The sequence below is a fragment of the Heterodontus francisci genome, chromosome 8 (genome assembly GCF_036365525.1).
Source record: "Heterodontus francisci isolate sHetFra1 chromosome 8, sHetFra1.hap1, whole genome shotgun sequence".
Classification (NCBI taxonomy): domain Eukaryota; kingdom Metazoa; phylum Chordata; class Chondrichthyes; order Heterodontiformes; family Heterodontidae; genus Heterodontus; species Heterodontus francisci.
The window spans coordinates 38822002-38849404 of record NC_090378.1 but is presented as its reverse complement, the minus strand read 5'-3'; the positions used below and the strand labels follow the sequence as shown (position 1 = coordinate 38849404).

Sequence of the window (27403 nt, the reverse complement as noted above, 5' to 3'; positions counted from 1 at the left end):
CACCATCAGTAGTTCCCCTTCAAGCCACACACCATCCTGATTTGGAACTATATCGCCACTGCTTCATTGTCACTGGAACAAAATCCTGGAACTCTCTCCCTAACAGCACTGTGGGTGTATCTGCACCAGATGGATGGCAGCAGTTCAAGAAGGCAGCTCACCATCACCTTCTCAAGGACAATAAATGCTCGCCTCCAATGAAACAAATTTAAAAAATAAATCTATTAAGTTGTAAGTGTTGGTTTTTGTAGTCAAACCCAGCAGCCAACTTGCACACAGTCAGGTCCTACAAAGAGCGAATGAGATAAATAACCAGGCATTCTGTTCTTGATTGTGTTGATAGAGGGATACATAATGGCCAGGAGACCTACCTGCTCCTCCTTAGATAATGCCATGGGATGTTTTACGTACATCTGGATGTATTAAACCCTCATTCAAAAGACTGCGCCTCTGATAATGAAACACTCCCTCAGAATGCACTGCAATGTCATCCTGGATTATGTGCTTAGGTCCTGGTATTGAGCTTGAAATTACAACCGACTGACTCAGAGGCAGACTATGATTTAGATTTAGAGATACAGCACTGAAACAGGCCCTTCGGCCCACCGAGTCTGTGCTGACCATTAACCACCCATTTATACTAATCCTACACTAATCCCATATTCCTACCACACCCTCACATGTTCCTGTATTCCCTCACCACCTACCTATACTAGGGTCAATTTATAATGGCCAATTTACCTATCAACCTGCAAGTCTTTGGCTTGTGGGAGGAAACCTGAGCACCCGGAGGAAACCCACGCGGTCACAGGGAGAACTTGCAAACTCCACACAGGCAGTACCCAATGCAACAAGCTGATTACTATACAATATATCCTTTTAGGCATTAATTAGGCTGACATAAGCAAAATATACCTTAACAACTTGATAAATAATAAACTTGATGATGGATAATTAATTCATCCTGTCCTGAAGACAGTAACACAGGTTCTCAGGAAGTTTCAAATAGCAAAAATGGGTCACTCCAGCCTGCTCAGATGCGGTACAAATATTTCGCATTTGGTAACACGTACAAAAACCAGTTCAACAATCTCATACTTGGTACATATCTCGAGGCAATACATTAAATTAACATTGGCTACAATAGCAACAGATTTCCATGATTTATTAGCACGATCTGATATTTTTCTGTGTTTCTTTTATAAACTCCGTTCTGTCTTGATGGCGCCTGGAACATTGGCATTGGGTTCTTGGTAGTAGGAAAAGAAACAGCAATTAAATTATATTTAGCCATTGCATAATGCAATGAAGAGGTTACTAACAGATCAAGACTGTCAAGAATTTTGCTGGGACACTGAATACCTATTATCAGTTCGGATAAATTGATATTTCTCTTCGGACTGCTTATTGCAACATGTTGCACCAACGTGTTGTCCCATGCTAGGGCATTACTTTGCTCCTCGCCAATTCATACAAAGCATTATTGTGCTTCCTTTCTCAGGTTATACTTTCAACTCAGCGACCTGGGTTCGATTCTGGGTACTGCCTGTGTGCGGTTTGCAAGTTCTCCCTGTGACCGCGTGGGTTTCTGCCGGGTGCTCCGGTTTCCTCCCACAGCCAAAGACTTGCAGGTTGATAGGTAAATTGGCCATTATAAATTGCGTATAGGTAGGTGGTAGGGGAATTGAGGGAAGGTGGGGATGTGGTAAGAATATGGGATTAAGGTAGGATTAGTATAAATGGGTGGTTGATGGTCGGCGCAGACTCGGTGGGCCGAAGGGCCTGTTTCAGAGCTGTATCAATAAATAAATAAAATAAAAAGGCCCAACAGCAGTGCAATAAATTGGAGCACCAACATGTGCACCCGAGTAGTAGTTTGGAGGTTTAAGCTTGTGATCCTGCAGATATTGAGTTACTGAGTTATGCCACTGCTTTGCCAGAGTCAAAGGGACTGTATCACTCATCTGAATTTATTTTAGGAAGCAGTTTCAAACTGGCAGATAGCTCCAGAGCAAGTTGCCCACCTGTGCGCTCTGCTGGGATAGAATCAGGAGATCAGGAAAAGGCAAGGGAACTAATATTATTGAACAAGTAATCTCACCTTCAGCAAAGATAAGAAAAAATATGAACAAAATAATGGTATCAATGCAGAGTACCTCTTTAAAGCATTTATTTGGGAACTGAAAAGGATTTCACATCATCATCCAAACTGTGCACCACTTTGAAGTTGCACATCATTTTTTTAAAAACACACTTTTTAGGCTGGGTGAAATATTCTTATGTAATTTAACTGGCTGATGAAACACGAATTAAATTTTCACCAAGTTAAATGAAGCAGTAGGATCAGCCATCCAAAACCGAACAGATCAGTAATGCTCAATGACGTAATGAAGGAAATAAATCACAGTGCACTTTCCACCAACATCAAAATGTCACACTGTTTCTCCTCAGCTGATGCATAGTATCAACCACACTGAAAACAAATACAGTCTTTAAAAATGTTAAATAAAACTTAATTTAACCTACATCAACATTTTTTAAACTTAATATATTTCTTTCAATTTCCTTTCCGTTGTCAGAGACATGTCATTTCACATTAGGAAGATCACTGAATTAGTGCTGATGAGCATCACTTTCAGCCTGGATGCAGAGCCAGAGGCATCGACCTCCTTAAAGTTCACTACTAACTGACTTCTTCTGTGTATTCTTCCTCCCTTCAGTGATATTCTCTATCAACCACCAAAGCAAATCATGAAACCTGGCCCCATAATCATTTTTTCAATACAAAAAATATGGGCTTTCAGAGTGACAGAAATTATACTGTCCAACGTTTTAAGAGGAGTGAGTGCAAATTAAGTTAAAATTAGAGGAATTATTGAATCAGAGTATATTTCTAACTTTTTCTAATTCTGATGAAAGGTCATCAACCTGTAATGTTATTTTTGTTTCTCTTTGCACAGATGCTGCCTGACCTGAATATTTCCAGCATTTTCTGTTTTTCTTTCTTAATTCATCGTATTCTAACAATAAGAGCCTGTCCATAGGTTCCAAAGTAATAATTTTGCAAGTTTTCAATGAGATATTAAGATTTCTCATTTCTAGAATGCATCAGTGCTCGAGTTACCCAGCTCCTGTTGTCCTTTATACAATTAAAATACTTTAAGGCTCATCATCTTTAACAAATTACGCTGCAATTTGAATCTGAAATGCTTTGAATTCTAATTCAAAACCACAAGTGCAATTATATACAGTGATCAATTAAGAATCTCATTCTGAAATTTTACATAAATTAAACACAGCTGTAATTTTTATCTTCGATTATTAGAAGATTTCCTATGGGATTGTTCACCGAGTTGGAGTGGTGTGAGGCTATAGAACACAATCTATTTTTGTGAAGGCCACCTATTAGACTGAATAAACAAAACTGCACTTTTATTAAATGGCATTTGGGGATTTTTTGCAATGTTATTCCCAGGAGGTAGATTCATTTGAAGTTAGCAAAGTTTTGCAGGATTCTGGACATAACATTGTTGAGTAAAGTGAAGCAGGAAGAGAGGTGGAGAGGCAAAGGGATTTAGGAAACAAATTCTGGAAAGTAGGGCCCAGTCTCTATTCCTAACGGTGGAGTGAAGAGGAGGAGTTGTACAAGAGGCTACAGGATGTTTTGGGGATATAGGGCAGGGGTGATTGTGGAGATAGTGGGGTGAGGCCAAGGAAGAATTTGAAGAGAAGGATGAGGATTTATAAATTTCTCTGCTGTTGGCATATGAACATACGAATTAGGAGCAGGAGTAGGCCACTTGGCGACTGCTCCGCTGTTCAACAAAATCATGGCTGATCTGACTGTAACCTCAACTTCACGTTCCTGCCTACCCCCAATAACCTTTCACCCCCTTGCTCATCAAGAATCTATCGACCTCTGCCTTAAAAATATTCAGACTCTGCTTCCATTGCCTTTTCAGGAAGAGAGTTCCAAAGACTCACGACCCTCAGAGAAAAACTTTCTCCTCATCTCTGTCTTAAATAGATGACACCTTATTTTTAAACAGTGACCCCTAGTTGTAGATTCTCCCATAAGAGGAAAGATCCTTTCCACATCCACCCTGTCAAGACCCCTCAGAATCTTATATGTTTCAATCAAGTCGCCTCATACTCTTCTAAACTCCAGCGGATACAAGCCTAGCTTGTCCAACCTTTCCTCATACGACAACCCACCCATTCCAGGTATTAGTCTAGTAAACCTTCTCTGAACTGCTTCCAACGCATATACATCCTTCCTTAAGTAAGGAGACCAATACTGTACAAAGTACTTCAGATGTGGTCTCACCAATGCCCTGTATAACTGAAGCATAACCTACCTGCTTTGGTGCATTCAATTCCCCTCACAATAAATAACATTCTTTCAGCTTTTCTAATTACTTGCTGAACCTGCATCCTAACCTTTTGCGATTCATGCACTAGGACATCCAGATCCCTCTGCATCTCACAGCTCTGCAATCTTTTACCATTTCGATAATATGCTTCTTTGTTATTCTTCCTGCCAAAATGGACAATTTCACATTTTCCCACATTATACTCCATTTGCCAGATCTTTGCCCACTTACTTAACCTACCGATATCCCTTTGTAGCCTCCTTATGGCCTCTTCACAACTTCGTTTCCTACCTCTCTGTGTCATCAGCAAATTTAGCAATCAAAGCTTCAATCCCTTCATCCAAGTCATTTATATAAATTGTAAAAAGTTGAGGCCCCAGCACTGATCTCTGTGGCGCACCACTTGTTACATCTTGCCAACCTGAAAATTACCCATTTATGCCTACTTTGTTTCCTGTTAGCTAGTTAATCTTCTTTCCATGCCAAAATGTTATCCCCTGCACCATAAGCTTTTATTTTCCGCAATAACACTACGTGTGGTACCTTATCAAATGCCTTCTGGAAATCCAAGTACAGTACAGAACTCAAATAAATTGGTTAACCATAGTTTTCACAAATTCATGTTGACTTTGCCTGATTACCTTCAATTTTTCAAAGTGCCCTGCTATAACGTCTTTAATAATAGCTTCTAACATTTTCCCTAAGACAGATACTAAGCTAATTGGCCAGTAGTTTCTTGCTTTCTGTCTTCCTTTTTGAATAAAGGAGTTACATTCGCTACTTTCCAGTCTAGCGGAACCTTCCCTGAATCTAGGGAATTTTGAAAAATTAAAACCAACGTATCAACCATCTCACAAGACCCTAGGATGAAGTCTATCAAGACCTGGGGACCTGTCAGCCCGCAGCGCCAACAATCTGCTCAGTACTACTTCCCTGGTGATTGTAATTTTCTTGAGTTCCTCCCTCCCTTCCATTTCCTGAATTACAGCTACTTCTGGGATGTTACTTGTATCCTCTACGGTGAAGACCGATGCAAAATACCTGTTCAATTAATCTGCCATCTCCTTATTTTCTCTTACTTATTGCCCAGACTCACTTTCTGTAGGACCAATGCTCACATTGTTAACTCTTTTTAAAAAAAATATCTATAGAAACTCTTACGATCTGTTTTTATATTTCTCGCCAGCTTTCCCTCGTACTCTAATATTTCCCTCATTAATCTTTTAGTCATTCTTTGCCGCTTTATATATTCTGTCCAATCTTCTGACCTGCCACCCATCTTTGCTCAATTATATGCTTTTTCTTCATGTTTGATACTATCTTTAACTTTTTTTTAGTCCTCCCCTCGGATTTTTCCTTTCTTGTTGGAATGTATCTATTCTGTGTATTTTGAAATATCCCCTTAAATATCTGCCACTGCATCTCTATTGATCTATCCCTTAACCTACTTTGGCAGTTCACTTTTGCTAGCACTGCTTTCAAGCACTCATAAATTCCCTTATTTAAGTTTAAAATACTCGTCTTAGACCCACACTTCTCTCCCTCAAACTGAATATAAATTCAATCATATTATGATCACTGCTGCCTCGGGGCACCTTCACTACGAGATCATGAATTAATCCTATCGCGTTGCACAATACCAAGTCCAGTACATCCTGCTCTCTGATAGGCTCCAGAATGTGCTGTTCTCAGAAACTATCCCGAAAACATTCTATGAACTCCTCATCTAGGCTACCTTTGCTAATCTGATTTTTCCAGTCTATATAGAAACACAGAAAATAGGAGCAGGAGTAGGCCATTCGGCTCTTCGAGCCTGTTCCGCCATTCATTATCATGGCTGATCATCCAACTCAGCAACCTGTTCCCGCTTTCGCCCCATACCCTTTGATCCCTTTAGGCCCAAGAGCGATATCTATCTCCTTCTTGAAAACATTGGGCAGCGCAGTGGTTAGCACTGCAGCCTCACAGCTCCAGGGACCTGGGTTCGATTCTGGGTACTGCCTGTGCGGAGTTTGCAAGTTCTCCCTGTGTCTGCGTGGGTTTTCGCCGGGTGCTCTGGTTTCCTCCCACATCCAAAAGACTTGCAGGTGATAGGTATATTGGCCGTTGTAAATTGCCCCTAGTGTAGGGAGGTGATAGGGAATATGGGATTACTGTAGGGTTAGTATAAATGGGTGGTTGTCGGTCGGCACAGGCTCGATGGGCTGAAGGGCCTGTTTCAGTGCTGTATCTCTAAATAAAAACTAAATACAATGTTTTGACCTCAACTGCTTTCTGTGGTAGCGAATTCCACAGGCTCACCACTCTCTGGGTGAAGAAATTTCTCCTCATATCAGTCCTGAAAGGTTTACCCCGTATCCTTAGATTATGACCCCTGGTTCTGGACACCCCCCACCATCGGGAACATCCTTCCTGCATCTACCCTGTCATGTCCCATTAGAATTTTATAGGTTTCTATAAGATCCCCCCTCACTCTTCTGAACTCCAGCGAATATAATCCTAACCGACTCAATCTCTCCTCATACGTCAGACCCGCCATCCTAGGAATTAGTCTGGTAAACCTTTGATGCGCTCCCTCTATAGCAAGAACATCCTTCCTCAGATAAGGAGACCAAAACTGCACACAATATTCCAGGTGTGGCCTCACCAAGGCCCTGTATAATTGCAGCAAGACATCCCTGCTTCTGTACTCGAATCCTCTCGCTGTGAATGCCATCATACCATTTGCCTTTTTTACCGCCTCTTGCACCTGCATGCTTACCTTCAGCGACTGGTGTACAAGAACACCCAGGTCTCGCTGCATATTCCTCTCTCTCAGTTTACAGCCGTTAAGATAATAATCTGCCTTCCTGTTTTTGCTACCAAAGTGGATAACCTCACATTTATCCACATTATACTGCATCTGCCATACATTAGCCCACTCACTCAACTTGTCCAAATCACCCTGAAGCCTCTCTGCATCCTCCTCACAACTCAGCCTCCCACCCAGTTTTGTGTCATTTGCAAATTAGGAATTATTACATTTTTTATATTTACATTAATATTTAAAATTAACAATTTGGAAAAATATTACATATTACATTTATTACAAAAATATATAAATCGATTGAAAACCCCCATGATTATTGCCCTACCTTTCTGACAAGCACCCATTATTTCTTTCTCTATACCGCGTCCTACCGTGTAGTTACTGTTAGGGGTCCTGTACACCACTCCCACAAGTGACTTCTTGCCTATATCATTTCTCATCTCGACCCAAACCACTTCTACATCCTGGTTTCCTGAACTTAGGTCATCCCTCTCTATTGTGCTAATACCATCATTAATTAACAGAACCACCCCTCCACCTTTTACTGGCTTCCTGTCCTTCCTAAATGTCACGTACCCTTCAATATTCAGGTCCCAATCTATGTCATCCTGCAGCCATGTCTCTATATTGGCTATCAGATCATACTTCTTTATTTCTACTTGCGTTTTTAGTTCATCGGTTTTGTTTCAAATGCTACATGCATTCAGATATGGAGCCTTTTGCTTTGTCCTTTTATTATTTTTGTAACCTCTAGCCTTGTCTGCTGATTTACTCTTAGATTTGTACTCACTGGCCCTCCCTGTCATGGTCTGTTTATCTTTTCCCATATTAATACCTTTCTCTCTCGCCTTGTCTTTACTCTTTGATCTACCACATCTTCCCAAATTTGATCCCTTGTCCCCACTATTTAGTTTAAAACCCTCCCTACTTCACAAGTTATACGGCTCGCTAGAACACTGGTCCCAGCAAGGTTCAGGTATAGACCATCCCAACGGTACAGCCCCCACTTTCCCCAGTACTGGTGCCTGTGCCCCATGAACCGGAACCCACTTCTACCACATCAGTCATTAAGCCATGCATTCATTTCTCTAACCTTATTTGCCCTACTCCAATTTGCACGAGGCTCAGGTAGTAATCCAGAAATTATTTGGAGGTTCTGCTTCTTAATTTGGTGCCAAGCTCCTCATATTGACTATGCAGAACCTCTTTCCTTATCCTGCTTGTGTCATTGGTACCTACATGAACTATGACAACTGGATCCTCCCCCTCCCACTGTAGGTTCCTCTCCAGCCCTGAGCAGATGTCCCAAACCCTGGCACCAGGCAGGCAACACAGCCTTCTGGACTCTCGCTCTTTGCTGCAGAGAACAGTGTCAATCCTCCTCACAATACTGTCCCCTATTTGCACGACTTTCCTTTTTGCTCCCCCAACTTGAATGGCTTCCTGTGCCATGGTCAGTCTGCTCATCCACACTACAGCCCTCCCTCTTGTCCATACATGCTGCAAGAACTTCGAACCTGTTGCTCAATTGCAAGGGCTGAGGCTCCTCCACTGCCACCTTCTCGATCCCCTTACCTGCCTGACATGCAGTCACATCCTCCTATCCCTGACCACTGACAAAAACAGATGACTTTATCCTAAGGGGTATATAAATTCACTTGTAACAGCCCTTCAAAACACTCCCACAGGGGATGCTGAGACCAAGTGGGCCCACATCAGAGACGCCATCTATGAGTCAGCTTTGACCACCTACGGCAAAAGTGCGAAGAGAAATGCAGACTGGTTTCAATCTCATAATGAAGAGCTGGAACCTGTCATAGCCGCTAAGCGCATTGCACTTTTGAACTACAAGAAAGCCCCCAGCGATTTAACATCCGCAGCACTTAAAGCAGCCAGAAGTACTGCACAAAGAACAGCTAGGCGTTGCGCAAACGACTACTGGCAACACCTATGCAGTCATATTCAGCTGGCCTCAGACACCGGAAACATCAGAGGAATGTATGATGGCATGAAGAGAGCTCTTGGGCCAACCATCAAGAAGATCACCCCCCTCAAATCTAAATCGGGGGACATAATCACTGACCAACGCAAACAGATGGACCGCTGGGTTGAGCACTACCTAGAACTGTACTCCAGGGAGAATGCTGTCACTGAGACTGCCCTCAATGCAGCCCAGCCTCTACCAGTCATGGATGAGCTGGACATACAGCCAACCAAATCGGAACTCAGTGATGCCATTGATTCCCTAGCCAGCGGAAAAGCCCCTGGGAAGGACAGCATTACCCCTGAAATAATCAAGAGTGCCAAGCCTGCTATACTCTCAGCACTACATGAACTGCTATGCCTGTGCTGGGACGAGGGAGCAGTACCCCAGGACATGCGCGATGCCAACATCATCACCCTCTATAAAAACAAAGGTGACCGCGGTGACTGCAACAACTACCGTGGAATCTCCCTGCTCAGCATAGTGGGGAAAGTCTTTGCTCGAGTCGCTCTGAACAGGCTCCAGAAGCTGGCCGAGCGCGTCTACCCTGAGGCACAGTGTGGCTTTCGTGCAGAGAGATCGACTATTGACATGCTGTTCTCCCTTCGTCAGATACAGGAGAAATGCCGTGAACAACAGATGCCCCTCTACATTGCTTTCATTGATCTCACCAAAGCCTTTGACCTCGTCAGCAGACGTGGTCTCTTCAGGCTACTAGAAAAGATCGGATGTCCACCAAAGCTACTAAGTATCATCACCTCATTCCATGACAATATGAAAGGCACAATTCAACATGGTGGCTCCTCATCAGAGCCCTTTCCTATCCTGAGTGGTGTGAAACAGGGCTGTGTTCTCGCACCCACACTTTTTGGGATTTTCTTCTCCCTGCTGCTTTCACATGCGTTCAAATCCTCTGAAGAAGGAATTTTCCTCCACACAAGATCAGGGGGCAGGTTGTTCAACCTTGCCCGTCTAAGAGCGAAGTCCAAAGTACGGAAAGTCCTCATCAGAGAACTCCTCTTTGCTGACGATGCTGCTTTAACATCTCACACTGAAGAATGCCTGCAGAGTCTCATCGACAGGTTTGCGTCTGCCTGCAATGAATTTGGCCTAACCATCAGCCTCAAGAAAACGAACATCATGGGGCAGGATGTCAGAAATGCTCCATCCATCAATATTGGCGACCACGCTCTGGAAGTGGTTCAAGAGTTCACCTACCTAGGCTCAACTATCACCAGTAACCTGTCTCTAGATGCAGAAATCAACAAGCGCATGGGTAAGGCTTCCACTGCTATGTTCAGACTGGCCAAGAGAGTGTGGGAAAATGGCGCACTGACACGGAACACAAAAGTCCGAGTGTATCAGGCCTGTGTCCTCAGTACCTTGCTCTACGGCAGCGAGGCCTGGACAACGTATGCCAGCCAAGAGCGACGTCTCAATTCATTCCATCTTCGCTGCCTTCGGAGAATACTTGGCATCAGGTGGCAGGACTATATCTCCAACACAGAAGTCCTCGAAGCGGCCAACACCCCCAGCTTATACACACTACTGAGTCAGCGGCGCTTGAGATGGCTTGGCCATGTGAGCCGCATGGAAGATGGCAGGATCCCCAAAGACACATTGTACAGCGAGCTCGCCACTGGTATCAGACCCACCGGCCGTCCATGTCTCCGTTATAAAGACGTCTGCAAACGCGACATGAAATCGTGTGACATTGATCACAAGTCGTGGGAGTCAGTTGCCAGCATTCGCCAGAGCTGGCGGGCAGCCATAAAGACAGGGCTAAATTGTGGCGAGTCGAAGAGACTTAGTAGTTGGCAGGAAAAAAGACAGAGGCGCAAGGGGAGAGCCAACTGTGCAACAGCCCCAACAAACAAATTTCTCTGCAGCACCTGTGGAAGAGCCTGTCACTCCAGAATTGGCCTTTATAGCCACTCCAGGCGCTGCTTCACAAACCACTGACCACCTCCAGGCGCATATCCATTGTCTCTCGAGATAAGGAGGCCCAAAAGAAAATGACTGCCTTTTGGAGCAAAGTGTCCAGGTAGCTTTCTCCCTCCCTGATGCATCGCAGTGCCTGCAGCTCGGCCTCCAGCTCAATGATTCTGAGCCAAAGCTCCTCAAGCTGGAGACACTTACGACAGATGTGGTTGCCATGGATTGCCGTGGCATCCAGGAGCTCCCATATACTGCAGCCATGACACATCACCTGTCCTGCCATCTTTATTGCGTTAATTTAATTTATTTTTGAATTAATGTCTGTATGTCCGTGAGGACAGGAGGAATGGGTGAGTGGGATGTAGTGCGGGACAGGTTCAAAGTGGAAGACGAAAGGCCAGCAAGAGCAGCATTAATTGAGGCTGGAAGTGGTGAGGGCTGACATAGGGCAGAGGAGGCAATATGGGAGCTAAAGCTCATCTCTGGGTCAAACAGCACACAATGGTTACAACAATCTGGTTTGGTGAGTGTGTGGCTTGCAGGAGATGTAATCAGTGACAATACAACAGTTTGTAGTCTGGGATAAAGACAATAGTTTCAGCTTCCCAAAATTAAGACGTACTCAAAACTGGACGTCAGACAAATAGTCTGACAAGATGGGTGGCAGAGTGGCGCAGTGGTTAGCACCGCAGTCTCACAGCTCCAGCGATCCGGGTTCAATTCTGGGTACTGCCTGTGTGGAGTTTGCAAGTTCTCCCTGTGTCTGCGTGGGTTTCCTCCGGGTGCTCCGGTTTCCTCCCACATGCCAAAGACTTGCAGGTTGATAGGTAAATTGGCCATTAGTAATTGCCCCTAGTATAGGTAGGTGGTAGGGAAATTTAGGGACAGGTGGGGATGTGGTAGGAATATGGAATTAGTGTAGGATTAGTATAAATGGGTGGTTGATGGTCGGCACAGACTCGGTGGGCTGTATCTCTAAACTAAACTAAACTAAGACAGAGGCAGTCAAAAGCGCTATTGGAGAGGCAGAGGTGGGTCTTCGGTATAACGGCCGGTTCAGGTCTGCAAATGAGACCCAAGCCAAGCCCGACAAAAACCCATCCAACCTCGATCTGGCCCGCGTCCTTCCATTTTTTCCTGCACCTCACCCGACCATCAGTTAACTTACCTTCCGTTGTTCACTTTGTTCCTTACCTGCACAAGCTTAAAATAACTGTAGCAAGACCACCTTTAAAGTCCAAAAAGTAAATTAACATTAAAGTCACTTACCTGAGGTGGTGATAGAGTGCATCCGATCCGGCTCGACCCGACCTGAGCCCGAATGCCGGACCCGGAAGTGCGACCCGACCCGAACCCGACACGTCGTCGGGTCCCGTAGGGTAGCAGGCCTTTACTTCGGTAAACATATGGAAGATGGCCCTATGTTTCTAACTGAAGTAGTCAAGGGCCAGCATGATAGATACTTGGGGAAACTTCAGTCATGACAATCTGGAGGTGGAAAGAGAAACCATTGCTAGAGATGCTCTGGCTATACTCAGGTAGAGGGAAATGTAACTATCCAAGACCGTGGCACTGGACAATGGAGAAGATGCTTTGGAGGACATTGGCATGGTCAAACATGTCAAATGCCTTAGAGAAATCAAAGATGGATAATACACTACAACCATGCTCATAGAGGACGTGATTCATGACTTTGTGCTGTGAAAAGACTAGAGGCTGGACTAAAGCAATTTGAATAGGGCGTTTTGAGAAGGATAAGAATGCAGTTGGAAGGCAACATGTCAGGAACAGGACATTGGATATGGGAAAGCAGTTGGAGAGGATGAATGGGTCGAGGGTGGGATGATGATGGAGGCTGAAAAAGGAAACCATTAATTATGTCACCTGGCATGGGAAACTGGAAGGGGCATGGAGTGGTCCATAATTAAGTGGGAAGGGGATCAAGGAAGAAGGTGGCTGATCTGACAGACAAGATGAGCTTGGACAAGGTGGGAAGAAATTACAAAAAGATGGGGACCTGCACTAGAATAGATCAATGACCCTTGGAGACTGGGTACGGGACGGGAGCAGCTAAGGCAGCTGTAAGGATAATCTTGATCATGCAGATGAAGAAATTAATTGGCAATTCATGACACTGATATTATTTCAATATAGTTAAACTTTATTACATTTTTAACATTAGACTTGAAGATACTCCCCGGATTCATGAACAAACCCTGAAAAAGAAAAACTTTGCTGGTGTCTCTCTATAAACAGTGACTAAGAAGTGCATGAGACACTCTAGTTACCTTTGTATCTAGCCTCCACTCAGCATTTAAACACAGATATTGCTTGTTACATGAGTCATCCCTTTTCTACAAAGTAATTTGTGCAGTGGTCTGGCAAACATCAACTGCTGCTGGAGGACTATCAATGGCTACAACCAATCTTCGAGCTTCAGGCCTGGGAGTGCACAACACCATTCGGGTGGACGTGAAGGACAAGGAAGGAGATGCAGCCAACTGCAGCACGGTTGTTTGCAAGAACTGCAAGGAGGAAGGCCATCAGACCAAGGACTGTAAGCAGACTAAGTGTTGCAACTTGTGCAGCGCGGCAGGCCACCTCTACAAAACCTGCCCCAAACGCTGCCTCAGTTATGCTCAGGCGGCAAGGTCCATGGAAAGGCCGGGAGAAGGTTCAGCGAAGGCGTCCGGTGTTCGAAAGGAGACAAGCAACCTTCTCCGCAGTGAGGAACTTCAACCTGAGAAGGAGAAGGAAGGGGAGGCAGCTGAAACCAGCGACCCAGCACCTACCCTGCGCCCGGAAATCCCTCCTCCACAGACAGAATCAATGGAGGAGGAGGCAGCAGATGGACAAACAGGTCAGTGGCAAGTGGTCCAGAAGAAAACCACAAAGAAAAAACATCCAAAAGCGGAACAGGCCACTACCCAAACCAGTGGCAAGAGGAGGCTACCTTCTGAAACAGACTACAGGGCGGCGCAGTGGTTAGCACTGCAGCCTCACAGCTCCAGGGACCCAGGTTCGATTCTGGGTACTGCCTGTGTGGAGTTTGCAAGTTCTCCCTGTGTCTGCGTGGGTTTTCTCCGGGCGCTCCGGTTTCCTCCCACAAGCCAAAAGACTTGCAGGTTGGTAGGTAAATTGGCCATTATAAATTGTCACTAGTATAGGTAGGAATATGGGATTAGTGTAGGATTAGTATAAATGGGTGGTTGATGGTCGGCACAGACTCGGTGGGCTGAAGGGCCTGTTTCAGTGCTGTATCTCTAATCTAATCTAAACAACAGCGCCTCTTCACTGGACGGGGAAATGCTGGAACGACAGCCCCTTCAAAAGAGGCGGCAGAACTCCAAGGAGATGGAAGAAAAAGCATCCCCGCCCCCGGGCACTGGAAGCTGTGATGGGCCCGGCCTGCCCCAACCCCAAAGCGCCACACGTAACGACCTGGCCAACGCATCCCAGCTCCGGGACACTGGGAGCAAAGACGTGTCTGGCGCACCCCAGCTCCGGGAGGCCGGGAGCAGTGATGTTTTCGAGGAGGAGCAGATGGAAGCAGCAGAGGACAACCCAATCCTTTCTGCCTACAAGACCCCCCCCCGATGTCACCCCAGCGGAACAAACCCTGCATGAAAAACCAGGAGGGGTTTCTGAGCCCAACCAACGTGAAACAGCTTGCGCACACGATGGGTATGCAGGAACATCCCGAAGGACTGGGACTAGCAAGGACAAATGGTATGGGAAGCAAAAACTAACTTCAAAAAAATGGCTGTAAGGATTGCTTCCATTAATGTGCGTAGCATTAAATCTACTACGCGATGTGTTTCAACCTTAGATTACCTCGCCAAGGTCAAAGCCGACCTACTGTTTCTGCAGGAGTGTGGAATACCACACCTCAGCACCTACCGGCAGTGGTCGCGATGGTGGTCCCACGGGCCATCGATCTGGTCGGGTGGTAATGATTGCAGTTCTTCCGGCCTGGGTATTCTGCTGCGGGGAGGTAACTTCACCATCACCGAAGTTAAGGAGGTGGTGGGCAGTCGCCTCCTCGTAGCAGACGTAATGTACAACGCTCCGCTCCGGTTGATCAACATGTACGCCCCGGTACAACGCAGCTCCCACTGCTGCTGGCGACGGCCAGGCCGGTCATCCGAGGCGGTGACTTCAACTGCATCATCGATGCAGCTGGACGATCCGGCAGTGACAACAGCAAACTGGACGCTATGTCCAGATTCCTAATAGAAACAGTTAAAGATGCCAAACTGCATGACGTCTTCAGCAAACCTGCAGACGGAGCGCAGCGCAGATACACATGGTCAAGATCGGACGGATCTGCCTGTTCCAGGATTGACTTCCTGTTTGTGTCCCGTGCCGTCACGGTCAGATCCACCGACGTCAAGCCGCTGTTCTTCTCCGACCACTGCCTCTTACTGGCCGACTGTCACTTACAGGACGACCAGCGGGTTGGCAGAGGGACGTGGAAGCTCAATGCTACACTGCTTACCCCAGAGAATGCTGAGGAACTCAAAAGGGATTACAAAGGTTGGAGGACCGTGAAACCCCTTTTTGAGTCTCCAGTTCACTGGTGGGAAGCAATTAAGGAGATCAAGAGGTTCTTCATCCACAAAGGTGTTCAGAGGGCGAGAGAGAGACAGAGGGAAATGTCCCGACTCCAGAAAAGTATGCAAAATCTGCTCCGGTTGCAGTCAATGGGGGTCAAGGTCAAGGAGGACCTCCAAGAGTAGAAGAGCCAGCAGGCCTCGCTCTTTGCCACGGAGGCCTCCAAGATCATCTTCCGGTCCAGAGTCCGCTCCATCGAGCAGGATGAGACGTGCTCGTGTTACTTCTTCCAAAAGATACACAGAGAGAGCTCTGTTATCTGAAGGAAGAAGATGGCTCGGTAACGTCTTCGCAGTCCGACATACTAAGGATCAGCAAATCCTTTTAGGCTGGGCTGTATGACGCGAAGCCCACAGACAGCAGAGCCTTCCAGTCCTTACTGTCATCTATCACAGAGGTCTTAGATGACAGCAGGAGGGAGAGACTGGACAAGCCGCTAACTCTGGACGAGCTGACAAAGGCCGTCGAGTCCAAGATGAGTAAAACTCCCGGAAGCGACGGCTTACCGGTCGAGTTGTACTCGGCCCTGTGGGACTGGGTCAGCCCGGACCTGCTGGAAGTATACGAGAGTATGCTCCTGGCAGGCAGCATGTCAGAATCCATGAGGAAAGGCATCATCATCCTCATTTACAAGCGGAAGGGGGAGAGGGCAGAAATCAGAAATTGGCGGCCCATCTCACTGCTTAATGTTGACTACAAGATTCTGTCCAAAGTCATAGCCAGTCGAGTCAAATCTGCTCTGGAGTTGGTGATTCACCCCAATCAGACCTGTACTGTATCCGGCAGGAAGATCTCTGATAGTCTCGCGCTACTCAGGGATACGATCGCCTATGTACGGGACAGGAAGGTGGACGCCTGCCTCATCAGCCTGGACCAGGAGAAGGCTTTTGACAGGATATCGCACACCTACATGATGGACGTGCTTTCCAAAATGGGATTTGGGGAGGGAATCTGCAATTGGATCAAACTGCTCTACACAAACATCAGTAGCGCAGTCTCAATCAATGGGTGGGAATCAGAAAGTTTCCTGATCAAATCTAGAGTGAGACAGGGCTGTCCTCTCTCCCCGGTCTTGTTTGTTTGCTGTATTGAACCCTTTGCTGAATCTATTAGGAAGGATGCGAGCATAAGAGGGGTGACAATCCCAGGCAGCGGAGGCACTCAGGTTAAAACCTCCCTGTACATGGATGACGTCGCCATCTTCTGCTCGGATCCGCTGTCCGTGCGCAGACTGATGAGCATCTGCGACCAGTTCGAACTGGCCTCGGGAGCCAAAGTTAACCACGGCAAGAGCGAGGCCATGTTCTTTGGGAACTGGGCTGACCGATCCTTTGTCCCCTTCACCGTCAGGTCAGACTACCTGAAGGTGCTGGGGATATGGTTCGGAAGGGCTGGGGCGTGCACCAAAACCTGGGAGGAGCGAGTAGCCAAGGTACGACAAAAGTTGGGCATGTGGGGGCAGCGATCTCGCTCCATTGTGGGTAGGAACCTGGTCATCTGGTGCGAGGCGCTCACGTTGTTGCTCTACGTGGTGCAGGTCTGGCCCATACCCCACTCCTGCGCTGTGGCGGTCACCCAAGCCATTTTCCGCTTCATCTGGGGATCTAAAATGGACCGGGTCCGGAGGGACACGATATTCAAATCTCTGGATACGGGTGGGAAAAATGTACCCAACGTGGCCCTCATCCTGATGACCACCTTCATGTGCGGCTGCATCAAGCTGTGTGTAGACCTCCAGTACGCAAACTCCAAGTGTCACTAAGTGCTGAGGTTCTATCTGTCCCCGGTGTTGCGAAGGATGGGCCTGGTCACATTGCCGCGGAACGCTCCATGCAGTTGGACCGTGCCATACCACCTATCCTTCGTGGAGCAGTTTCTGCGGGAAAACACCTTTGACCACCGATCCATCAGGCAGTGGTCTGCACGGAATGTCCTCAAGGACCTACGGGAAAAGGAGACGGTGGATCCTGTCGGATGGTTCCCCGAGCAGACAGTCAAAGTCATTTGGCGGAATGCCTCATCACCAGAACTTTCAAACAAGCACCAAGATGTAGCTTGGCTGGTGGTGAGAAGGGCCCTCCCCGTCAGATCCTTCATGCACGCCCGAACTCTCGCCCCCTCCGTGCAATGCCCCCACGGTGGCTGTGGTGGGGAAGAGACGGTTGCCCACCTACTCCTGGAATGTGTCTTTGCAAAGCAGGTGTGGAAAGAGATGCAGTGGTTTTTGTCGAGGTTCAACCCAAGCAGCTCTGTAACACAGGAGTCTGTGCTCTACGGGCTGTTCCCAGGGACGCACACCGAGACAAACATCAACTGCTGCTGGAGGACTATCAATTCGGTGAAAGACGCCCTTTGGTCTGCCCGAAACCTGCTGGTCTTACAGCGCAAAGAGTTGTCCACGACCGAATGTTGCAGACTGGCACATTCCAAGGTCCAGGACTATGTGCTGAGGGACGCACTAAAGCTTGGGGCAGCCGCAGCAAAGGCTCAATGGGGGAAAGACCACAGTGCAAGGTCCCCCCACCAAGCTGAACTGAGGGGCTGGATCCATGAACCCTCAAACTGTATCGGAGAAACTTTCTGTGCTGTAAATGTAAAAATGTATATGGCATGACAATGAAATGGAAGGGTTGTGAGGCAACTCATGATTGTATAGAAGGAAACTGATCAGCTTTGCACTGTTTGTATTTTTTGACTTGATGCTGTTTTAAACTGTTTGGGAATGTATTTTTACAGATTTCTATGAATAAAGTATATTTTGGAAAAAAAAAAATCCCTTTTCTACAAACCTTTACACTGTTAAAGAATTCAAAGGGAAATACTGCAACGAACTCTCTCAGCACCATTCCATGCTGCTTTATTATTAAAATACAAGACTGGTGCATTCGGTCATTACTTGTAAGTCACTGTAATTTAGTAGATTGTTAAAACAAGTCATTCAACACATTACACAGAAGGCTAACAATGTGGAATGTGGGATATAAACAGGACAAAAAATGCAATTTTTGCATAAGGAACAAACAGTGAAAATCAGTCAGTTAAACAGGAGTGACTACACAGGATGCAGATATCATCAAGGTTTATGATGTTCAACTTCTACACACTTAACAGAAATATTTGCTTATCAAGTATTTAAGTGGATTTAAATAAACAAGTTTTAGCATTGGAGAAGGAGAAAGAGCATCTTTAATTGCATAATTGTAAAGAGTACATAGCAGGCCCAGGGTGAAGTAACAGTTTTATGTTCTGCTTGCACACATTCAGAGCCAATGGATATTTGGAATAAACATTCTTGTATCTGTCTTATACATCAAGTCCATTAACGTCATGATTATCAAGTCTGTCATCTGTATACCGTCATTCAGTTTTTTTCCCATATTGGATAAAGTCTAAGTCACAGTAATTTTTTTCTAACACAGTTCCCATTGTTTGTAGTGGGAGTGTTGGTGTTAACACAATTTGCCTGCTATACGCAATGGAAGGTGTCACCAAAAAATTTGCCTTGTTCTAAAGGTAAAGCCCTTGTGAAGCAGGAACGACTACCACAGTAGGTAGGTACAATCGACCATGTCAGGGTTGGGGCCCAGTCTACTTAGCCACTGTCTCAGAAGCTGACAGCGGAGATCCTGGAGCTGCCACACAATGCAGTGCAGGAGAACAAGTCGCTACCCATCATTCCTCGCCACCTGCAGCTCGCCATACGTAACGAGGAGTTCAACAAGCTGCAGGTGGTGTCACCACTGCCCAGAGAGTCGTCATGCCCTACATCTAGAACATACTCCAGTCTAAGAAATTTGGTTCCAACCTGGCCATGGTAGCAATATGTCAGCTAGCAAGAAAGGTTTTGCAGCAGTCCCAGGAGTTTTAGAGACCCTGAGAGAAGGGGTGGGAGACTGGAGGCTGCAAGGCTGCCAGATCCAAGTTGCAGGAATAACGAAGAGGCAAAAAAAGTCACCATTTACACAGAGACACAGCACTTAAAGTAATGGCACTTCAATGAGGTGCAAACAGCTCACTGAAACTGAACTGCCCAAAGTTGTCAGCACACTTCTTATATTCTAAGTGGTGCCTTTGTACTCGACTCCTATAGTAATGGAAAATGCTCAGCGCTATTTGCCCGATCAAGGCAACTATCTGTGATAAACATGGATGGTGTAAGTGGTGGGGACCACAGTTATTTTATACTTTTACTGCCCAGACATATTACACAAATCTATTTGCTCTGATGATGCAACCTTCCACAACAGTGCTTCTGATATGTCTTCCTTTTTCTTCAACCGAAGATACCACCCCCCCACCGTGGTTGACAGGGCCCTCAACCGTGTCCGACCCATTTCCCGCACTTCTGCCCTCACCCCTTCCCCTCCCTCCCAGAATCGCAACAGGGTTCCTCTTGTCCTCACTTCCCACCCCACCAACCTACACATCCAAAGGATCATTCTCCACCATTTCTGCCACCTCCAGCGTGATGTCACCACCAAACACATCTTCCCCTCCAGTCAGCATTCCGAAGGGATCGTTCTCTCTGCGACACCCTGGTCCACTCCTCCATTACCCCAGATGCCCTGTCCCCTACCCAAGGCATCTTCCCATGCAATCCCGGCAGGTGTAATACCTGCCCTTTTACCTCCTCTCTCCTCACTATCCAAAGCCCCAAACACTCCTTTCAGGTGAAGCAGTGATTTACTCGTACTTCTTTCAATTTAGTATACTGTATTCGCTGCTCACAATGTAGTTGCCTCTATCATGGGGAGACCAAACACAGATTGGGTGGCTGCTTTGCGGAACACCTCCGCTTAGTCCGAAAACATGACCCCGGGCCTCCAGTCACTTACCATTTCAACACACCCCCTTGCTCGCATGCCCACATTTCTGTCCTTGGCCTCCTGCAGTGTTCCAGTGAACATCAATGCAAGCTCGAGGAACAGCACCTCATTTTCCGATTAGGCATTCTACAGCCTTCCGGACTGAACATTGAGTTCAATAATTTCAGAGCACGACTGGCCCATTTTTATTTTATTTTATTCCTTTTTTTAAACCATGTGTCTGCCTACTGGTTTCTTCATGTTTGTGCTTTTGGCTAGGGCTGCTCATTATTCGGTCATTAACACCCTCTCTGCACTAATGCTTTGTGTTTCACTACACCATTAGCACGCTCTCTTTGCCTTTGCCCCATGACTTCCTTGTCAGTTAATCTCTCCAGCCCTCTGTCCTATCACACACCTTCCCTTTTGTTCTCTTTTGCCCCACCCCTGCTTTATTTGCTTAAAACCTATTACATTTCTAACCTTTGCCAGTTCTGATGACCTGAAACATTAACTCTGCTTCTCTTGCCACAGATGCTACCAGACCTGCTGAATATTTCCAGCACTTTGTTTTTATTACACAAATCTATACCCTCAATCACATTCTACAAAAAAATTCTATCCACTCACATTCCAGTAGAAACAATCTACTGAAACACAGCTCCCATAACAGTTTCTCACCAATTCCATTACAGACCCAAAAAATATAAATGACCAAAGGGCGGCACAGTGGCGCAGTGGTTAGCACCGCAGCCTCACAGCTGCAGGGACCTGGGTTCGATTCCGGGTACTGCCTGTGTGGAGTTTGCAAGTTCTCCCTGTGTCTGTGTGGGTTTTCTCCGGGTGCTCCGGTTTCCTCCCACAAGCCAAAAGACTTGCAGGTTGATAGGTAAATTGGCCATTATAAATTGTCACCAGTAGAGGTAGGTGGTAGGGAAATATAGGGACAGGTGGGGATGTTAGGGCAAACTCTCTCTCAGTTTACAGCCGTTAAGATAATAATCTGCCTTCCTGTTTTTGCTACCAAAGTGGATAACCTCACATTTATCCACATTATACTGCATCTGCCATACATTAGCCCACTCACTCAACTTGTCCAAATCACCCTGAAGCCTCTCTGCATCCTCCTCACAACTCAGCCTCCCACCCAGTTTTGTGTCATTTGCAAATTAGGAATTATTACATTTTTTATATTTACATTAATATTTAAAATTAACAATTTGGAAAAATATTACATATTACATTTATTACAAAAATATATAAATCGATTGAAAACCCCCATGATTATTGCCCTACCTTTCTGACAAGCACCCATTATTTCTTTCTCTATACCGCGTCCTACCGTGTAGTTACTGTTAGGGGTCCTGTACACCACTCCCACAAGTGACTTCTTGCCTATATCATTTCTCATCTCGACCCAAACCACTTCTACATCCTGGTTTCCTGAACTTAGGTCATCCCTCTCTATTGTGCTAATACCATCATTAATTAACAGAACCACCCCTCCACCTTTTACTGGCTTCCTGTCCTTCCTAAATGTCACGTACCCTTCAATATTCAGGTCCCAATCTATGTCATCCTGCAGCCATGTCTCTATATTGGCTATCAGATCATACTTCTTTATTTCTACTTGCGTTTTTAGTTCATCGGTTTTGTTTCAAATGCTACATGCATTCAGATATGGAGCCTTTTGCTTTGTCCTTTTATTATTTTTGTAACCTCTAGCCTTGTCTGCTGATTTACTCTTAGATTTGTACTCACTGGCCCTCCCTGTCATGGTCTGTTTATCTTTTCCCATATTAATACCTTTCTCTCTCGCCTTGTCTTTACTCTTTGATCTACCACATCTTCCCAAATTTGATCCCTTGTCCCCACTATTTAGTTTAAAACCCTCCCTACTTCACAAGTTATACGGCTCGCTAGAACACTGGTCCCAGCAAGGTTCAGGTATAGACCATCCCAACGGTACAGCCCCCACTTTCCCCAGTACTGGTGCCTGTGCCCCATGAACCGGAACCCACTTCTACCACATCAGTCATTAAGCCATGCATTCATTTCTCTAACCTTATTTGCCCTACTCCAATTTGCACGAGGCTCAGGTAGTAATCCAGAAATTATTTGGAGGTTCTGCTTCTTAATTTGGTGCCAAGCTCCTCATATTGACTATGCAGAACCTCTTTCCTTATCCTGCTTGTGTCATTGGTACCTACATGAACTATGACAACTGGATCCTCCCCCTCCCACTGTAGGTTCCTCTCCAGCCCTGAGCAGATGTCCCAAACCCTGGCACCAGGCAGGCAACACAGCCTTCTGGACTCTCGCTCTTTGCTGCAGAGAACAGTGTCAATCCTCCTCACAATACTGTCCCCTATTTGCACGACTTTCCTTTTTGCTCCCCCAACTTGAATGGCTTCCTGTGCCATGGTCAGTCTGCTCATCCACACTACAGCCCTCCCTCTTGTCCATACATGCTGCAAGAACTTCGAACCTGTTGCTCAATTGCAAGGGCTGAGGCTCCTCCACTGCCACCTTCTCGATCCCCTTACCTGCCTGACATGCAGTCACATCCTCCTATCCCTGACCACTGACAAAAACAGATGACTTTATCCTAAGGGGTATGACTGCCTTTTGGAGCAAAGCGTCCAGGTAGCTTTCTCCCTCCCTGATGCATCGCAGTGCCTGCAGCTCGGCCTCCAGCTCAATGATTCTGAGCCAAAGCTCCTCAAGCTGGAGACACTTACGACAGATGTGGTTGCCATGGATTGCCGTGGCATCCAGGAGCTCCCATATACTGCAGCCATGACACATCACCTGTCCTGCCATCTTTATTGCGTTAATTTAATTTATTTTTGAATTAATGTCTGTATGTCCGTGAGGACAGGAGGAATGGGTGAGTGGGATGTAGTGCGGGACAGGTTCAAAGTGGAAGACGAAAGGCCAGCAAGAGCAGCATTAATTGAGGCTGGAAGTGGTGAGGGCTGACATAGGGCAGAGGAGGCAATATGGGAGCTAAAGCTCATCTCTGGGTCAAACAGCACACAATGGTTACAACAATCTGGTTTGGTGAGTGTGTGGCTTGCAGGAGATGTAATCAGTGACAATACAACAGTTTGTAGTCTGGGATAAAGACAATAGTTTCAGCTTCCCAAAATTAAGACGTACTCAAAACTGGACGTCAGACAAATAGTCTGACAAGATGGGTGGCAGAGTGGCGCAGTGGTTAGCACCGCAGTCTCACAGCTCCAGCGATCCGGGTTCAATTCTGGGTACTGCCTGTGTGGAGTTTGCAAGTTCTCCCTGTGTCTGCGTGGGTTTCCTCCGGGTGCTCCGGTTTCCTCCCACATGCCAAAGACTTGCAGGTTGATAGGTAAATTGGCCATTAGTAATTGCCCCTAGTATAGGTAGGTGGTAGGGAAATTTAGGGACAGGTGGGGATGCGGTAGGAATATGGGATTAGTGTAGGATTAGTATAAATGGGTGGTTGATGTTCGGCACAGACTCGGTGGGCCGAAGGGCCTGTTTCAGTGCTGTATCTCTAATCTAATCAAACCACAAAAAAATTGTCCCTAAAACTGGCTCCAATAAAATCCACCCTCCTCTCATAAACAAGCACCCCAACAGACTTTTTAATATCCTGTACTCCATGCACATGCTTTCACATTCTGACCTGCCATGATTACCCCCCAAACTAGTGACCCAAAGAAAGGGTTGCAATATACAAAATGTGCATAAATCCATCCCCAATTCAAAAGATTACTCTGTGGTGCTTGCTTGCACTCTTTAGTATTGCTGATCAATAACCTGCTTGTGGGGGAGAAAAAGTAAGATGAAAAGAAGTAAAAAGCCTCAGAATGGAAAACAGCAGATACTGGAATGTTAGAAGAGTAAAAAGGGAGGAGAAAAAAAGAGGGAGAAGTGAGAAAGTTAGAAGTTAAGGAGGAAAAATAAAGAAACCACAAGAAAGAATCAAGAGTGCAACAAATGAAGAGGCATTTTTCTTTTTCTGCAGCTTTCTCAAGGGGCACGCAGAGCTATGAGAATTTTTGTGGGCTCAAACATTTTTCCAACCACTGGATGAACAACAGCCACAATATGCGCAAGTGCAAGAATTTTTCTGCAATAAAACTAATCCCCATTTTACTAATTTATTTCAGCTGGAGGCTGGGAAGCAGCAGACTGAAATCTGCACACAGGTTGCGTGAGAAAATAATGACACGTGAGCATGAAAGAGTCCAAGGAGGTTTTAAAAAAATTTAGTTGCACTTGAGTAGCAGGATGGGTGGAAGAAAGTCTGAGAGCAACAAAAAATTCCAAAGGTTGGACAAATAAGATGATATAGGGATGGGCACACAAATTGATTGGAATATGTACTAATCTGTAATCCATAAGAATAAGGAAAATATTAAAGAAACTGCAAAACTGAGCAAGAAACAGACAAGTAGGGAGAGAGACAACTTATTGCAGAAACTGCGAGTGAATAAGACAGGCAGAGACTAAAGCAGAGATAGAAACATGTACTTAGACAGTAAGTGGGTATTATATATAAAAATAATTTAATAGTTTTGTTTAAAGGAGGGAGGGCATAGCAAGCATTTTCTCAGTACTCCTAAATAAAACATGACAATAACTGGTAGTTTAACAGGGTTTTTACCTCGGAATAATGCATTACCTTAATTTTTTCATGAATCTGTCGTAAGGAGTCTGCAGTTCCCATGTCAGTGTCCTCAGGAATACACACCGTATCCAACTTCATTTTTGTGTCCATTTGTGGTAGCTGTTTCTGTACTTCTTTTGTTGTAACCACTATCACTTCTGGAAAAGAAAGAAAACCCTTTACAGCCATTCCCATTCGGAAACGTACATACAGAGCACAGAACTTCCAAGCAATCAATCACAAATTCTTTCTTATTTAATGAACTTACAAATGACAAGGGTTAGCTAGAATCACACACAGAAGTGTGAGTGGTTTATGAACATTGTGTTACATAACATTGCAGGTTCGCTGTTTCCCCACAGACTTTGGTGTGGCCTTAGTTAGAGCCATTCTTTCCCACACACCTAAACTGAGATGATGGTTTTGATGCTAAGCTTATGGAGTGTCTGAAAGGCAGACTGTGGGCTTTAGTTGATCCTCAAAGTAATCAGAAGTAAGCTTACATAAAGTGTCTAACAACAAACAAGTTGCGGAGCTTGAAGACCAACTAGCTAAAGTGCACACTACATGCAAGGAGGAAGACCACCTGGAATACAGTTTCCATGCCATTGTCTGAGACAAGAGGTAGTTAGTGCAAAGAAAAGCAAGATAGTGGTTGTGGCAGTTAAAGCATTTAAAGATGGCAGGAAGAGGGAACCTGTGAAACTAGAGCAGACAACAGATTGACAGCACTGGAGATACACAAGGAAAGAACTGCAAGGTATAATAGACACAAGCAAGCCAATGGTACAGGAAAGCAAGTGCTTGCTCAAGGTGAACAGGAAACAGGGAAGATGAATGATAGCACTGCAATTGTAGGGGATTCCAGAGTAAAATGGATTGCTGGGCTCTCCTGCAAGCAATCTGGAGCCCCAAACTGTACACTGTTTCCCAGATGTCAGAATTTGTAACTTAATGAACAGGTGTATACAATCCTACATTATTTCTATCTCTCATTTTTGTAACTCTTCCCTGGACCCCTGTTGGGCTCTTCTCCCATTCTCCTCCACTTCCGGTCATACAGCCATGCCAGAGAATACTGAGAGAGCACGGAGGGTGGCTATGGGGTTGCCCAAGGGGGATTCAAATCTGGGATATTGGCAGGACAGCAGGAAGGCAAAAAAGTAGTGATAGGTTAGGGTAAGAATTGGTCGGGCAAAGTACTAAAGATAAGAGAGAAATGAGAAGTGGCATGGCAGGATGACAGGAAGGGCAGGAACTGAAGAAAAGCCCTCAAAAGGAAATGAGATAGAATAGCAGCACAGCAGCAACCAAATTGCAGGTGCAAATGTACACAGAAGGAGTTCAGGTTACATAGATATGGCACAGATTAGTAGATGCATGTTCTTGTCATAAACAGAAGACAGCAAGGTGACGGTGTGAAAGATTCTAAAATTAAAAGAAAAGCAAAACACGCACAGTATTTTTGATGTGCCAAAGCACTCCAAATCAGAAAAGTGAGGGATTGGGCTGTGTAAGTAGTTCAACTTGTAAGAAGAATCAGGGACAACAAAACAAAAGACAAGTACTCTAACAATCTTCTTCATGCATTTAAACTCTACATCCAAATGACTGCCACAAAGTACATCAAACTCTATTAGGTAACCTTAAAGTATAGAAATGCAAAGAATTTGTCATGTAAAGGAATAAATACTTCAAGAAAGCACATGGATTACACCATGCATTGCCTGCAGACAGAGTTCACACAAGTATACTAGCACAAGATATGCTGTAACAAGAACACAATTAACTTTATCCAATTGACTGTAACCAGCTAAACAATATCACAAGGTATATATTCTACTGCCTACTTCGCTATCCTCTGCTCATTAATAGATTTACTTGAATGTGAGAAACAACTCAATATATCCTTGATTCTGTCCATAGAAGGTCAAAGTTTATACAATGAAGTGCTAATTTTTCCAATCGCGATGACAGGTAAAATTTAAGATTTAAAAGAACTGTCAAGTTAATGCTCTCCTGAAGGTGGTGTGCGAGGCTGGTCTGCAACTTCACCCAACTGGCCATTTCCATATGCAAGCCTAGATAGTAAAAACTGGCAACCTTTCCAAGCCTGGAGCAGCAGGTCATAATTTCATAACGGCATAGAAGCAGGCCATTCAGCTCGAGTGAATGCCAGCTCCCCATAGAACAAACCAGTCTTATTCCCCTGCTCTATCCCCATAG

At 45.4% G+C, this 27403-nt stretch overlaps 1 protein-coding gene across 3 annotated transcripts in view; it reads right to left on the bottom strand.

The window, feature by feature from the left end:
• The window catches only part of eif2b3 (eukaryotic translation initiation factor 2B, subunit 3 gamma), a 167601-nt gene that overhangs the window by 113247 nt on the left and 26951 nt on the right, over positions 1-27403 (bottom strand). For all 3 annotated transcript variants that reach the window (XM_068036980.1, XM_068036981.1, XM_068036982.1), the window contains one exon: positions 25193-25335. In XM_068036980.1, coding sequence (XP_067893081.1) covers positions 25193-25335 — 143 coding nt within the window. The remainder of the gene's footprint in view (positions 1-25192; positions 25336-27403) is intronic.